Consider the following 16696-nt stretch of genomic DNA (forward strand, 5'->3'; position numbering starts at 1 on the left):
TCATACTTCGGGCTGGTGCTGTAGGATGGCTTAGTATAATACAACGGTCATTTGATTTAAGAGTCTATTACTGTTTATTATGTGCTCGTATGTATTTAACTGTTTCTTATTTATTTGTTTAGTTTTTCTTTTTTTCTTTGCATTTCGCCCTTCGTACGTAACTATTTTTCTCATCAAAAGCCTGTCTTATCGTTATTAATACTGTCATATTCGTAAATTTCTGTTTTAAGTGTTGTTTTATTGTTATCATCCAAGCTGCAATATTTCTGATAAGGGGGAGCTGTCTGTACTGAATAAGAAATAGAGAAGGATGAAATAAACTATATAAGAGCAACAGGAAAGATAACCTCTGAGGTGAAAAGAAAGTAAGATAAAAAAAAATTTAGTTGCACCCAATTTCGGCTTTTGGAATTCTAACTATTCAACTTCATGACTAAAACTTTTATGCCTAAGAAGATACTTCTGGAATCTGTGAGATACTGAATATCACAGCAAAAAAATTAAAAACTAATTGCAGACCTGTACTGGTTGGTGGAGGTATATTGGGGGCTAGTTTTGCATGCAAGTGATACTTAGAATTAAGAAAGACATTTTATAAAGCTTGCAAGAAACTTATCGAACGACGATACCAGATCTCGAAAAGAGATTTCATGAAACGTACGTTTTAGTCATGTCATTTTGAGATTGGAGTCGGGCGCTAGCTACCCAGTCGTGTAGCATTATTCAAAACACAGCAAATAACAAAAGATCCTCAAGGAAGAAGGATCTACGAAAATATTAAAATAATATCTCAGTATACAAATCTTTTGCGTATAGTTAAAGAAATGGCCAGGACACTTTTCTCAAAAGTGAGTTTGCAGTCAAGAATGACACCTCGAATTTCAGACAAGTATACACGTAGTTAAACCCTGTCAACAAGAAGACTTGATTAAAACCATCACACATCTTGGAAATATTAACAGCCATGCTTTGATACGACTCAATTTCGTGTCTGCGCCAAAGAATCACTTATGCATGAAAATTATTACCCTGGATTTCATGGTGCTGGAAGTTGTTGCGGCAAATGTGACATACGTATAGTTTTCTGAAGTCCTGAAAAATTCAGAAAACGCAATGAACGTGGCTCAACGAAAGTTGATCATTTACACTTGCAGGCTCAGCCATTACTCCTGGTCATCTCCAGTGAATGGCTTCTAGTTTGTCACGTTTCTTGTTATAGGTAATATTGCCTTGATTCATCTTCGTCTACCATTTCAAGTTTTCTATCAATTATTAATTTTGATTACTTATTTTATTGCTAACGTTCCTATCCTGTCTGTGCTTGTTTTAATGGAAACCTCTTGGTGATGTTTTGCTATAAAAGATAAACCATTCTACTCTTATTGAAATGATCCTGTAAGTTAACATACTTAGCTTGTTTTTGAAATTTCCATGATTTCCTGGGTGCTATGAATTAGATTACAAAAACAAATTGATACCAAGATGAGTACTGTCTTTCTATGTATGTATGTATGTATGTACGCGTATCTATCTGTCTGCCTGCCTGTTTATCTGTCTTGTCTATCTCTCTGGCTCTATCAATGTTTCCCTTATAAATGCACCTACATTATTCATCGTTCATCAGATCTGGCTGCCAACGTATGCAAAGAGTCTCTCTGAACTTACACTTTGTCATTTCTCGTAAATGAAACTCGTTTTCACTTCTCTCTGTCAACATTGACTTGATCTCTCGCGTCGTCTTCTTATGCTGCGTCCAGCTGGTGCATCCCTTTTGTCATATGTTCAGTCCTTGTGTTGCCTGCGTCGTGCCCTAAACTTATTTAGAGCAGAGTACTCTGCTCTAAATAAGGCTAAAACGTCCTCTGTAACGTCCTGCACTTCCGTCTTTGCTCCAAATAAGGCTAAAACGTCCTTCATCGTGTACATAACCCGTTTTGTATATTTATCAGTTGTTAGTGCTTTGTGTAGGGCCAATGGGACTGGCTTCCTCCTGCCCTAATATTAACCCAGGGCCAGTATAAAGAACCTGAAAGGGAAATTATATTAGGAATATATTGAGCATATTTTAACCCAGGGGAAAGTGAGCGTCTAAATTAACGCAGAAATAAGAGAAGGATGAAGCAACATTCCCTTCTCAGTTAAGAAGAAAAAGAAATGCCCTGTGCGTGTCTCAGACTTTGTATAGCCAGAAATATCGACGTAACATTCACTTATCTTTAATTTGTGCCCCGACAAACTTTCTGCCTTGCCGTGATGTTGCTGTCATTGGTCATAATAGCGTTATTGCGACCGTTGCTGCTACCGATATGATTATTAATGGTTTTATTACCGCTGCTGATACTTCCATAATTATGGCTTGCTATTCCTACTAATAAAATATTTTGTACGTTCCTAGTACTCCTACTAATATAATTTATTTAATCATTGTACTCATGCCAATACTACAAGAATATGTGCATTAGTTTCTATTGTATAGGGTACGGTCTGTATATGGTAACATATCTTCATCTGTCTTGCTGAGTGTCAGTTTCTCAGCTAAATTGAAGTCCATTGCAATTGATCCTTTTTGCAATGCGAGGGCGTTAACCCTAATCTCCACCTTCCTCCTATTCAGTCTTTGAAAGTGGCCAAGGGTAGAGAGAGAGAGAGAGAGCGCGAGAGAGAGCCCGCAGTGCAGGTGTAAGGCCTCTGCTCGTTCTTCTTGGCGTTTTCAATTTAGCGGCCTCTTTTGTGCGTGCAATTTATTGAAATCGCTTTCTGTTTCTTTGTTGTTTTGTGCTTGTTATAGTTCATCATTCGTCTCTCTTGATTTTTTTTCTTAAATGAGTCTAATATTTACGGGTTGTGCCCGTTTTCCGAGTTTATTGCAAGCTTTTTCTTTTTTAAAGAAAGCATAGTATTCAAGTTTTTATGCTCGTTTTCCTAAGTATTCGTCGGGCGGCGTGTGTGTGTGTTCCTTTTTTTTTTTTTTTTCCTTTTTTTTTTTTTTTATGTACGTACGCTTCTCGCACTCCGTTGCCAGCCTTTTGTATATATGTGTGTGTGTGAGAGTGTTCCGTTTTGAAAAACCAAAGGTCAATATTGACGTTTTATATCACTTCATTTTGCACAGCTTCCATTGCGCAAATTTTTGCCCATGACATCCATTGCTCAATATTATTATGTTTTTGCATTTGTTTTTCAGGGCATCCATGTCTTTCTTTTTCCTCTAGTTATCCGCGGCATCCAGCGCTCATGTTTGTTTTCGAAACAGAAGATCCCAATCTTTGTTTACTCTTCCACACCCGGTCGAGCCATTCCTGAGTGCAAGACAAGGAAGGCCCGGCGGGTTATGAAGAATAACCAAAACAAAGGAGGAGGAGGAGGAGGAGGGAGGCCCTCCTTGTAGTAGATCGGGTTGGGCTCGTCCTTGGTGTTCCTCAGATGCCATTCCCATCCGATGTTGTGACTCCGGTCGAGTTTATGAGGCCGGCGGTACCAATAAAATATGCCGGGTACAAGGCATCGAGCGGCCAAATAAAATGTTTCGGAGAAGTCGTGCGGGATGGATGATCGGGGGGGGGGGGGGGGGGGGGTAGGGGGGGGGGGGGGGGGGGGGGGACGGGACAGTTCTTGTTCACTCTTCCCGAAAGGCGATTTTTGTCGTCCCTGCAGTATTTTGGGTAGTGACAGATTTTGTTATTTATTTATTTATTTATTTATTTATTTATTTATTTATTTATTTATTTATTTATTTATTTCTGTATTCCGTTAACTTACCTATTTTTCAGTGTGGATGGCTACCAAACGGCTGTGTTTAGAGTGACACTAATCTTTTTCATAATTGGCTATTTATTTTATCTTTTTAAGTTTGTTTTAATGCCAGCGAACGGATGATTGCGTAGCCTTTGTTATGCCGATACGTTTATTTGTTTTTCTTTTTAGTTTTAGTACCGCGTCCAATTTGTACGGTAATATTGTTCATACTAGATTTTTTTATTTTGGTGATGACGTCTTTGGAAGTCCAACTAAATGCCCTTTTCTGCAACGAAACATATATATATATAGTCTATTATATATATATTATATATATATATATATATATATATCCATACATAACTATACACCACACACACACCACACACACACACATATATATATATATATATATATATATATAATACATATATATACATATATATATATATATACTGTAAAAGTTAGCATCACGAGCAACCAAATGACTATCAGGGCCGATTTTTTTTTACAAGGTTACCAGTGTGATAGATGAACTATATATAGCCTTTATGAAACCCAGATTCAAACTGAAATTATTTTACTTGGAAAAAAGCCTTTGATCTGTATCTTGAAGTTGTCATTAATGGTCTGTGATATTGCAGTTTAAAAATCAGTCTTGTTCGTTAACACACAATTATTTGCACAGGTCAAGTTATTTTCGTTATCTTATATGTAAAGACCAATTGGAAGGATAACCTTAACAAGCCCAGACCTGAAGATAATGAGAAATCTGCAAAATGAGGAGGAAGGTGGGATAACATAAAGTAAGGGATATATCCCTGGAAGAAAAATTAAATAAAAATAAATAAATAAAAGAAAATAATTAAATATATGAGAGAGAGGGAAGCAGAATTAGAAAGATATTTCCAAGGCCCTTTTGTTTAAAAGTTAATGTTTTATTTCAAAAAAAGAATTGGATGATAAATTCACATGATAATCAGTATTTGCAGTATGGTTTTACATTCACAAAAATTTATTCTCCAAAAATGGAATAGAGGAGGAGAGAGAAGAGAAGGGAGAGAAGAGAGAGAGAGAGAGAGAGAGAGAGAGAGAATATAGCATTCCTTTATGGTAACAACAGATTGCATGCCATTTTCATTTCATTTTTGCGTGACAGTGATAGTCGTGATAAAAGACGCACGATTTACATCAACTCTGCTGACATGAAGGCGGAGAGTAGGTTATCCCGAATATGCGAGTGTTAAAACCAGCGCAGTAGTTGGAATTTTGAAGATAACAGACGATTCAGTATATAATGGATGGAAGTCGTTGCTTAACAGATGGGTGTGTGTGTGTGTGTGTGTGTGTGTGTGAGTTTTTTGGTAGGGGAAGAGGGCGATATCCAGTTTTGGTCTTTACCAGTAATTACGTTTACAAATGGCTGGAAATGACAAAACTCCTAATGATAGAGTATGATATATATATGCAGACACTGCACTCGTAGTATTTGATATATATACGCGTTTGTACATTATATATAAATATAAATATTATATAATGATGTAGCTATATATTATATATATAATATATATATATATATATATATATATAGTTATACATCATGTTTTAGATGTATACATATCTATTCTTACATATGTATACATACATACATATATACATTATATATATATATATATATATTATATAGCATAGTTTATATGTAAAATGTGTGTATATATCTTCACATCACTTCATGTAGGCGTTAATATTAGTACGATGTGCTTTATTAAAAGGCATGTATTCAGTTAAATTGACCATGAAAACGGTAATTCAGGTTAATGATGTTTTACTGCGGCATGAGGTCAGACACTTCATAGTGTGCTGCACATCTTCACTTAGCCGACCTATTAGAAATCCATGGTATGAGGAATGCTTAAAAAAAAAAAAAGAATAAAAAAAAGGAAACTTAGCTTTAGGGTTCGAGTGACAGTCACAACGAGGAACGGAAGCACATAATGAGGTTGAGGCGAAGTCGTCACAAAGATAAGAGGACGTTCAAGTAGTAACGAAAATAGCGGATAATGATGATGAGACTTCGCGATATCGATAAATTAGAATGCTATATACCATAGCCATGCAAGTTCGATTCTGAGCGCCTCAGTGGCGTGATCGGTATGGTCTTGGCCTGCTACCTCGGTGGCCGTAAGTTTGATTCTCTGGCATTCTGTTGAGGGGTCAGGGATGTGTATTTCTGGTGATATGAGTTCACTCTCGACGTGGTTCGGAAGTCACGTAAGCTCGTTGGTCCTCTTGCTGAAAATAACCGCTGGTTTCGTGCAATGTAAAAACACCATACAAACAAACAAGTCCGATCCTTTGTTGATTTAATTTTTCCTTGCGGGAGAAATTATATTACCCTGTACAGGATATCATTTCTTTTCTTTGTCAGAAGATTATTGATAATATGACTGAGTTAACTAAAATGGCCCGTTCCCAGAAAAGAAACCTCGCTGAACAAAATGCCCAGAGGCAAGAGTACTAGAGAATAAGCGATCAAAAGACAAACTCTCATTTAGACTTCGACCCAAGTGCATGCTTATGTTATCACCCTTTGGGTATCATTATGTTCCTCATTTTGACTCACAGTCATTTGCACCAGAGTGCTAAGGTTTGTTTTAATCGTTTGTATGATTTGCTTCTTTCACTCGGGAGAGAAACATTAACCTTTCCTGCACCCATCCTTCCCTGCTGTTTACGTGTTATGGCATAAACTTTCATGGTATAGTTGTCTTCTTATTTTGTAACGAATCTTAAGCTAAGAGGCGTTTGTTCATTACACGGACGGGTGACCAACTTGAATAAACTTTAGATTTTGGATTAGAGCTAGCAGCATCGTCCTAAAAATCAACGCAAAGAAACTTACAACACACCCAACGGGACAGGTGTTATCTGCAGTATGTAAAAAAAATCAATTTCTCTAACGTTAATTAACTGGACAACAAATTCTTCAGCAAATTCATAATAGAAAGGCGACCCTTCACCCCTTGTGGTTTTAGGTTACGAGGTCAAAGATCAATTCTCTCAAAACGTCCCAAATTTTTTATTTACTCCATATTGGTGATGATTGAGCTTCCACGGTAGCATACACCACATCTGCCGGAGTCCTCAAACCTCATTGGTATTCACATACGCGGCTAATGTAAGAGGAAACACCTTTTCATTTTTTCTTTTTTTCAGCCAAATTGTTTTCTGTCAATTTATCACCTGTTGGAAGGAAAGAACCCGCCCGCGAAGTTATTTTTCAAATTTGTTTTCACCTGTCAGATCATTTTTTCGTTTTTACGATTGTTAATAGGACTCTCGCTTGACGGATATTGTTTTTTAAAGGGCTACTAATAACGACGGGACGACACGGGTTCTCCATCAGGCGTGTATGCTAATGAGTCTTTGCTGGCGAGGGCGGAAATAAATGCATTTCAGAGTTTGAATTAGTAATCGGAGTGGCAGACCAGGTTCGTCAGGGATAATTTATGCATTTATGCAGGCGTTATTAGCAAAGATATGGGCAGGGAGGAGGGAGGGAGGGAATAGTTGAGATCTGGAGGGGGAGGGAAGGAAGTGGAGCTTTGGTGAAGGGGAAGGTGGCTAGGAGACTTAGACATGCAGGAGGAGAGAGAGAGTGAGTTGGCTTGGAAAGTGGAGGGGGGGAGGGGAGGGAGTGAAGTGGAGCTTTTGTGAAGGGGAAGGTGGCTAGGAGACTTAGACATGCAGGAGAGAGAGAGAGAGAGAGAGAGAGAGTTGAGACTTGGCTTGGAAAGTGGGGGAAGGGGAGGGAGTGAAGTGGAGCTTTGGTGAAGGGGAATGCGGCTAGGAGACTTAAACATGCAGGACCTTACCTTACAGACCTTACATCTTGTTCGGGTTGCCCCAGGTCCCTCAGTGTGAGGCACCTCTAATGTCTACCAGAGAGTTGCTAGTACATCTTCCGGTATATTTTGCATCTTCCAGTCTTGGATGGTCTGGGATGCAGCTTAGATATTTGTCGAGCTTATTCTTAAACACATCTACGCTCACTCCTGATGTATTCCTCAGATGAGCGGCAACGCATTGAATAGACGCTGCATTTATCGATGCTGGTGCGTAGTGGATTAATGTCCTGTGTGCTTTCCTTATTTTTCCTGGTATGTTTCGGGCACTATTAATCTACCTCTGCTTGCTCTTTCTGATATTTTTAGCTCCATGATGTTTTCGGCTATTCCTTCTATCTGTTTCCATGCCTGAATTATCATGCAGCGTTCTTTTCTCCTTTCTAGACTATATAATTTTAAGGATTGTAGTCTTTCCCAGTAGTCAAGGTCCTTAACTTCTTCTATTCTAGCTGTAAAGGACCTTTTTACACTCTCTATTTGTGCAATACCCTTTTGATAGTGTGGGTACCATATCATATTGCAATATTCAAGTGGACTACGAACATATGTTTTATAAAGCATAATCATGTGTTCAGCTTTTCTTGTTTTTGAAGTGCCGTAACCAACATTTCCCATTTTTGCTTTACATTTTTGCCAATAGAATTGCTATTTGATCATTGCATAACATGTTCCTATTCATCATCACACCAAGGTCTTTAACTGCTTCCTCATTTGTGATTGTCTCATTATTAGGTCCCCTATATGCATATAGCTTTCCTTCTCTGTCTCTTGGTATGCATGACTGATGTTTACTTTTCTTCTTCGGTATATATTTATCCACTAATATTTTATATATCTCCGTATTTACCCTTATATCATCACTTACGAAAATGTTATCCCAATCTTTGTTTAATATTTTATATAATATCTCCGTATTTACCCTTATATCATCACTTACGAAAATGTTACGAAAATGTTATCCCAATCTTTGTTTAATTCTTCATTTATTTCTGACCATTTTATATTTTTACTGTAGAAGTTTTATTTTCCATATCCTTCCCACTTTTTCATTTCTTGCTTATCTCTGTTTTCGCTTGCCTTGGAATGGACTGTTAATTCTATGACATTATGGTCTGAAATGCTCGCATTATAAACTATTATTTCTTTAACATAATTCACCTCGTTCACAAATACTAGGTCTAAAGTATTTTCCTTTCTTGTTGGCAGATTTATTTGTTGAATGTTGTATTCTAGTAGCATATCTAATAACTTTTCGAATTGCCTCTTATCTTCTGCACTACTATTACTCTCTTTTTTATATGTATGAATACAACCACAATCTCCTATTCGTTCTTTCCAGTCTACGAAACGAAAGTTAAAGTCTCCGGATAGGAGAATAGTCCAGTCCTTGTGATTTCTACATATATCATTCAATTTTTCTATTATTTTGTCAAACTCTTTAGTATTAGGAGGTCTATATATTACTAAGTTCATTAATTTTTCAGATTCAAATTCTACCGCTATTAGTTCACATTCTGAGTTACTATATTTCTCATATATTTTTCCTTGTTTTTTGTCTTTCCCATATATTGCGGTTCCCCCTTGATTCCTATTTTTTCTATCTGATCTATAAGGTTGGAACCCTTTTATTTGATCGTCATTCCCAGTCTCTTGGGAATACCAGGTTTCACTTATATTCATTATATCTATTTTCGTTTCAATTTGGGTTAGTTCTTCAAAGTACTCTGTTTTTCTTTTTGAGTTACTCGTAACTAAACCCTGCGCACTCATCACTATGATGGTTTTCGTGTTTTCTCCTTCATTTAATATGGTAATAATAAGGATTTTCCCATGTCTCTTTCCTGTTCTGGTATATTGTTCTTTTCTTCATTTTCAGAAATTCTGACATTAAAAATTCCAACTTTTCTATAATATTTGATCTTCCATCATCATAATTATTCATTTTGTGTCTGAATCTGCAATTTTCTTATTTGATTTTGATTCATGGCTACAGGGTGCATATATTTACATTTTTTGTAGAACTTACATCCTTTTCCTTCTTTTAGGTTTTGCATATTTTTGGATGTAGATCTCTGCAATCATCCTCATAGCCGTCTAGGTATGCACATTTACCATAGAATTCATAGTTGTGACATACCTTGGGATGTTTGTAGTAACATCTTTCTCCGAATCTGAGAGAGAGAGAGAGAGAGAGAGTGAGAGTTGAGACTTGGCTTGGAAAGTGGAGGGGAGGGGAGGGAGTGAAGTGGAGCTTTGGTGAAGGGGAAGGTGGCTAGGAGACATGAAAGAGAGAGAGAGAGAGAGAGAGAGAGAGAGAGAGAGAGACCTAGGTGGAAAATGGAGGGAAGGGGAGGGAGGGAAGTGGAGCTTTGCTGAAGGGGAATGTGGCTAGGAGACTTAGACATGCAGGAGAGAGAGAGAGAGAGAGAGAGTTGAGACTTGGCTTGGAAAGTGGAGGGAGTAAAGTGGAGCTTTGGTGAAGGGAAAGGTGACTGGAAGAAGTAGACATGAATGAAGGGAAGGGGAAGATTTGTGTATAGAGAGAGGAGAGAGGGGGGGGGAAGGAAGGAAGGAAGGAGAGAGAGAGAGAAAGGAAGGAAGGTTGAGGGGGGGGTGGGGGGGATGGGACCACGGAGCTAAGAGACTTTTTCTTCTGAAAGTGGAAGGAGGGGGAATTGGATGATTTGCGGGGAAGTTTGGGGATTGGGTGATGTTTCAGGAGAGGGTAAAAGCTATTGATTTGAAGGGAAGGGGAATTGCGTCTCGGCAGGGGGCGGGGGTGGGAACGGCTTGGAATTTTGGCGCGAGGGGCCGGTGTGAGGATAGAGAGGAGAGGTAGGTTTTCATTAGGGTGGGTTGGGTTGAGTTGATGGGTAAGTGAACGGAAGGAATTACAAATGGAATATTAATATATCAGTGACAAAAGATGATGAAAAATGAAACTCGTTATCGATCCTCTTCGTTGTTTAATTTTTTTTTATTCCTGTTCTTCATTCAAGATTATTCCTCTTCTTTGTGCTTAATCGTTATTGCTATTCTTCGCTTCTTATTTCGCTCTACTTACATTTTTGGTGTTCCTCGTTTACACTCTCTTTTCCTCGCTTCTTTCTCATCTTTTTATGTCTTCTCTTTCCCGTGAAGATTCTTCTCTTTTTTACCTGTTCCCTTTTCTTTTCCGTTCTTCACTTTTTTTACTTGTTCCTTTTCCCTTCCCATTCTTCACTTTTTTTACCTGTTCCTTTTCTTTCCCGTTCTTCACTTTTTTTTACATATTCTCTTTTTCTTTCCCGTTCTTCACATTTGTTTACCTGTTCCTTTTTCTTTCCCGTTCTTCACTGTTTTTACCTGTTCCCTTTTCTTTCTCATTCTTCACTATTTCTTACCTGTTCCCTTTTCTTTCCCGTTCTTCAATTTTTTTTACCTGTTCCCTTTTCTTTCCCGTTCTTCACTTTTTTTTTTTACCTGTTCCCTTTTCTTTCCCGTTCTTCACTTTTTTTTTTTTACCTGTTCCCTTTTCTTTCCCGTTTTCACATTTTTTTTACCTGTGCCCTTTTCTTTCCCGTTCTTCACCTTTTTTACCTGTTCCCTTTTCTTTCCCGTTCTTCACCTTTTTTACCTGTTCCCTTTTCTTTCCCGTTCTTCACCTTTTTTACCCTGTGCCCTTTTCTTTCCCGTTCTTCACTTTTTTACCTGTTCCCTTTTCTTTCCCGTTCTTCACCTTTTTTACCTGTTCCCTCTTCTTTCCCGTTCTTCACCTTTTTTACCTGTTCCCTTTTCTTTCCCGTTCTTCACTTTTTTTACCTGTTCCCTTTTCTTTCCCTTTCTTCAATTTTTTTACCTGTTCCCTTTTCTTTCCCGTTCTTCACCTTTTTTACCTGTTCCCTTTTCTTTCCCGTTCTTCACCTTTTTACCTGTTCCCTTTTCTTTCCCGTTCTTCACCTTTTTTACCTGTTCCCTTTTCTTTCCCATTCTTCACTTTTTTCTTACCTGTTCCATTTTCTTTCCCATTCTTCATTTTTTACCTGTTCCCTTCCTTTTCTTTCCCGTTCTTCACTTTTTTACCTGTTCCCTTTTCTTTCCGTTCTTCACCTTTTTACCTGTTCCCTTTTCTTTCCCATTCTTCACTTTTTTACCTGTTCCCTTTTCTTTCCCGTTCTTCACCTTTTTTACCTGTTCCCTTTTCTTTCCCATTCTTCACTTTTTTCTTACCTGTTCCATTTTCTTTCCCATTCTTCACTTTTTTACCTGTTCCCTTTTCTTTCCCGTTCTTCACCTTTTTTACCTGTTCCCTTTTCTTTCCCGTTCTTCACCTTTTTTACCTGTTCCCTTTTCTTTCCCATTCTTCACTTTTTTACCGTTCCTTTTTTTTCTTTTTCTCATCATCTTCACTTTTTATACCTGTTCCCTTTTCTTTCCTGTTCTTCACTTTTTACCTGTTCCCTTTTCTTTCCTGTTCTTCACTTTTTTTACCTGTTCCCTTTTCTTTCCCATTCTTCACTTTTTTACCTGTTCCCTTTTCTTTCCATTCTTCACTTTTTTACCTGTTCCCTTTTCTTTCCTGTTCTTCACTTTTTTACCTGTTCCCTTTTCTTTCCCGTTCTTCACTTTTTTCTTACCTGTTCCATTTTCTTTCCCATTCTTCACTGTACCGTTTCCCATTCTTCTTTCCCGTTCTTGTTCATTTTTTTTTACCGAATCCCTTTTCTTTCCCGTTCTTCACTTTTTTTTTACCTGTTCCATTTTCTTTCCCATTCTTCACTTTTTTACCTGTTCCCTTTTCTTTCCCGTTCTTCACTTTTTTCTTACCTTTGTTCCATTTTTTCTTTCCCTTCCATTCTTTCCCACTACTTACCTTGTTCCTTTCTTTCCCGTTCTTCACTTTTTCCTTACCTGTTCCATTTTCTTTCCCACATTCGTTCACTTTTTTTACCTGTTCCCTTTTCTTTCCCGTTCTTCACCTTTTTTACCTGTTCCCTTTTCTTTCCCGTTCTTCACCTTTTTTACCTGTTCCCTTTTCTTTCCCATTCTTCCCTTTTTTACCTGTTCCTTTTCTTTCCCGTTCTTCAATTTTTTTTACCGAATCCCTTTTCTTTCCGTTCTTCACTTTTTTTGTTTACCTGGTCACGGTTTTCTTTCCCCGTTCTTCACTTTTTTTTACCTGTTTCCCTTTTCTTTCCCGTTCGTTCACTTTTTTTTTTATTTTTTTTACCTGTTCACTTTCGTTTCCCGTTCTTCACTTTTTTTTTTTACCTGGTTCCCTTTCTTTCCTGTTCTCACTTTTTTTTTACCTGTTCCCTTTTGTTTCTTTCCCGTTCCTTTTCTTCACTTTTTTTTTACCTGTTCACTTTTCTTTCCCGTTCTTCACTTTTTTTTTTACCTGTTCCCTTTTCTTTCCCGTTCTTCACTTTTTTTTTACCTGTTCCCTTTTCTTTCCCGTTCTTCACTTTTTTTTTACCTGTTCACTTTTCTTTCCCGTTCTTCACTTTTTTTTTACCTGTTCACTTTTCTTTCCCGTTCTTCACTTTTTACCTGTTTTCCCTTTTCTTTCCCGTTCTTCACTTTTTTTTAACCTGTTCCCCACTTTTCTTTCCCGTTCTTCACTTTTTTTTTGTTTTTTTGCCTGTTTCCCTTTTTCTTGTTTTTTTCCCGTTCTTGTTTCACTTTTTTTTTTTTTTTACCTGTTCCCTTTTCTTTCCCGTTCTTCACTTTTTTTTACCTGTTCCCTTTTCTTTCCCGTTCTTCACTTTTTTTTTACCTGTTCCCTTTTCTTTCCCGTTCTTCACTTTTTTTTTTTACCTGTTCCCTTTTTCTTTGTTCCTTTTTTCTGTTCTTCACTTTTTTTTTTACCTGTTCCCTTTTCTTTCCTGTTCTTCACTTTTTTTTTACCTGTTCCCTTATCTTTCCCATTCTTCAATTTTTTTTTTACCTGTTCCATTTACTTTCCCGTTCACTTTTTGTTTACTTGTTTCTTTTTCTTTCCCGTTTTTCACTTTTTTACCTGTTCCCTTTTCTTTCCCATTCACTTTTTTTTTTTACCTTTTCCCTTTTCTTTCCCGTTCTTCACTTTTTTACCTGTTCCCTTTTCTTTCCCATTCACTTTTTTTTTTACCTTTCCCCTTTTCTTTCCCGTTCTTCACTTTTTTTACCTGTTCCCTTTTCTTTCCATTTCACTATTTTTTTTTTTTTTACCTTTTCCCTTTTCTTTCCCGTTCTTCACTTTTTTTACCTGTTCCCTTTTCTTTCCCATTCTAAATTTCATTTTACCTGTTCCTTTTTCTTTCCCATTTTAAACTTAATTTTCCTGTTCCTTTTTCTTTCCCGTTCTTCTTTCTAATTGTTCCCTTTTCTTTTCCATTCTTCACTTTTTTCTACCTTTTCCCTTTTCTTTCCCATTCTTCACTTTTTCTACCTGTTCCCTTTTCTTTCCCGTTCTTCACTTTTTTTTACCTGTTCCCTTTTCTTTCCTGTTCTTCACTTTTTTACCTGTTCCCTTTTCTTTCCTGTTCTTCAACCTGTTCCTTTTTCTTTCCCGTTTTCACTTTTTTTACCTGTTCCCTTTTCTTTCCCGTTCTTCAATTTTTTTACCTGTTCCCTTTTCTTTCCCGTTCTTCACTTTGTTATTTATCTGTTCCCTTATCTTTCCCATTCTTCAATTTTTTTTTTTACCTGTTCCATTTACTTTCCCGTTCACTTTTTTTTTACTTGTTTCTTTTTCTTTCCTGTTCTTCACTTTTTTACCTGTTCCCTTTTCTTTCCTGTTCTTCACTTTTTTACCCGTTCTCTTTTCTTTTCCGTTCTTCACTTTTTTTACCTGTTCCCTTTTCTTTCCCGTTCTTCACTTTTTTTTACCTGTTCCCTTTTCTTTCCCGTTCTTCACTTTATTTTACCTGTTCCCTTTTCTTTCCCGTTCTTCACTTTATTTTACCTGTTCCCTTTTCTTTCCTGTTCTTCAATTTTTTTACCTGTTCCATTTTCTTTCCCGTTATTTTTCCCACTTTTTTACCTTGTTCCCTTTTTTTTTCCTTTGTTCTTTTTTTCCCACCTTTTTTCCCCGTTCTTTTTCTTTTCTTTTTCCGTTCCCTTTTCACTTTCTTTACCTTTTTTTGTTCCCTTTTCTTTTCCCGTTCTTTCACTTTTTTTTACCTGTTCCCGCCTTTTTCTTTATTTTTCCTTCCCCTTTTCCACTTTTTTATTTTACCTTGTTCCTTTTCCTTTTCCCCGTTTCTTTCCCTTTTTTTAACCTTGTTCCCTTTTTCTTTTCCCGTTCCTTTTTCCTTTTTTACCTGTTCCCTGTTTCTTTCCCGTTCTTTCACTTTTTTTACCTGTTTCCCTTTTTTTTTTCCTTTGTTTTCTTACCTTTTTTGTTCCTCTTCCCTTTTTCCGGTTTCCCTTTTACTTTTTTTTTTTACCTGTTCCCCACTTTTTTTAGTTCCCTTTTCCCTTGTTCCCGTTCTTTGTTTATTTACCTGTTCCCTTTTCTTTTCCGTTCCTTTACTTTTTTTTTACCTTGTTCCCTTTTCTTTTCCGTTTTTTCTTTTTTTCTTTTTTTACCTGTTCCCTTTTCTTTCCGTTCTTTCACTTTTTTTTATTTTACCTTTTGTTTTCCCTTCTTTCCCGTTGTTCACTTTTCTTTTTACCTGTTCCCTTTTTTTCCCGTTCGTCACGTTCTGAACTGTTACCCCTTTCTTTCCGCCCTTTTTTCTTCACTTTTTTTTATTTTTTGTTTTATCCTTTTCTTCTTTATTTTTTCTGCAGATTGCCCTTTTGTTGCCCTTTTCTTTCCCATTTTCCACTTTTTTAACCTGTTTCCCTTTTTTCCCTTTCTTGTTCTTCCACTTTTATTTTTACCTTTTGTTTTCCCTTTTTTCTTTCCGTTCTTCACTTTTTTTACTGTTCCCTTTTTCTTTTCCCTTTGTTCTTTCATTTTTTTACTGTTTCCCTTTCTTTCCCGTTTTTTTTTTTTTTTTTCTTTTTTTTTTTCACTTTTTTTTTACCTTTTCCTTTTTCTTTCCCATTTCTTCAATTTTTTTTGCCTGTTCCCTTTTCTTTCCCGTTCGTTTTACTTTTTTTTACCCTGTTTTTTTACCTTTTCTTTCTTGTTCCCTTCCCATTTTTTTTAACCTGTTCCCTTTTCTTTCCTGTTCTTTTCACTTTTTTTCCACTTTTTTTTACCTTTTCCCTTTTCTCTCCCGTTCGTCACTTTTTTTTTTACCTGTTCCCTTTTCTTTCCCGTTCTTCACTTTTTTCTACCTGTTCCTTTTTCTCTCCCGTTCTTCAATTTTTTTTACTTGTCCCCTTTTCTTTCCCATTCTTCACCACTTCTTTTTACCTGCCTTTTCTTTTTCATTCATCACCTTTTTTTTTTTACCTGTTCCCTATCCTTTACTGTTCTTCAATTTTTTTTCCATCTTTACCTGTTCCCTTTTCTTTCCTGTTTTTTCACGTTCGTTCCCTTTTCTTTCCTTTGTTTTTCCCACTTTTTTTTCGTTTACCTATTCCCTTTTCTTTCCCGTTCTTCAATTTTTTACCTGTTCCCTTTTCTTTCCCGTTCTTCACTTTTTTTTACCTGTTCCCTTTTCTTTCTTGTTCTTCACTTCTTTTACCTGTTCCCTTTTCTTTCCTGTTCTTCACTTTTTTTTACGTGTTCCCTTTTCTTTCTTGTTCTTCACTTCTTTTACCTGTTCCCTTTTCTTTCCTGTTCTTCACTTTTTTTACCTGTTCCCTTTTCTTTCTTGTTCTTCACTTCTTTTACCTGTTCCCTTCTCTTTCCTGTTCTTCACTTTTTTTTACCTGTTCCCTTTTCTTTCTTGTTCTTCACTTCTTTTACCTGTTCCCTTTTCTTTCCTGTTCTTTACTTTTTTTACCTGATCCCTTTTCTTTCCTATTCTTCACTTTTTTTTTTTACCTGTTCCCTTTTCTTTCCTCTCAGTTACTTGTTCTTTTCTTTTTTTTTTTGTTTACCTGTTCTTTTCTTTTCCCTTTTTCATTTTTTTTTTTACACCTGTTCCCTTTTCTTTCCATTCTTCCACTTTTTTTTTTTACCTGTTCCC

General features: G+C 36.8%; 1 protein-coding gene and 1 long non-coding RNA gene across 2 annotated transcripts in view; one reads left to right on the forward strand and one right to left on the reverse strand.

Annotated features, from left to right (window-relative positions):
• Window positions 1–16696, forward strand: part of LOC135196352 (uncharacterized) — a 676510-nt gene that overhangs the window by 138958 nt on the left and 520856 nt on the right. The window lies entirely within an intron of this gene.
• LOC135195730 (uncharacterized) lies at window positions 9233–16637 on the reverse strand (the record flags this gene model as incomplete). Its single annotated transcript, XM_064222162.1, has 5 exons — window positions 9233–9243; window positions 11096–11120; window positions 14642–14770; window positions 16061–16077; window positions 16580–16637. Coding segments are annotated over 5 exons (240 nt in total), but the record flags the coding sequence as incomplete, so codon positions are not given.

The sequence above is a fragment of the Macrobrachium nipponense genome, chromosome 23 (assembly GCF_015104395.2).
Source record: "Macrobrachium nipponense isolate FS-2020 chromosome 23, ASM1510439v2, whole genome shotgun sequence".
Classification (NCBI taxonomy): Eukaryota; Metazoa; Arthropoda; class Malacostraca; order Decapoda; family Palaemonidae; genus Macrobrachium; species Macrobrachium nipponense.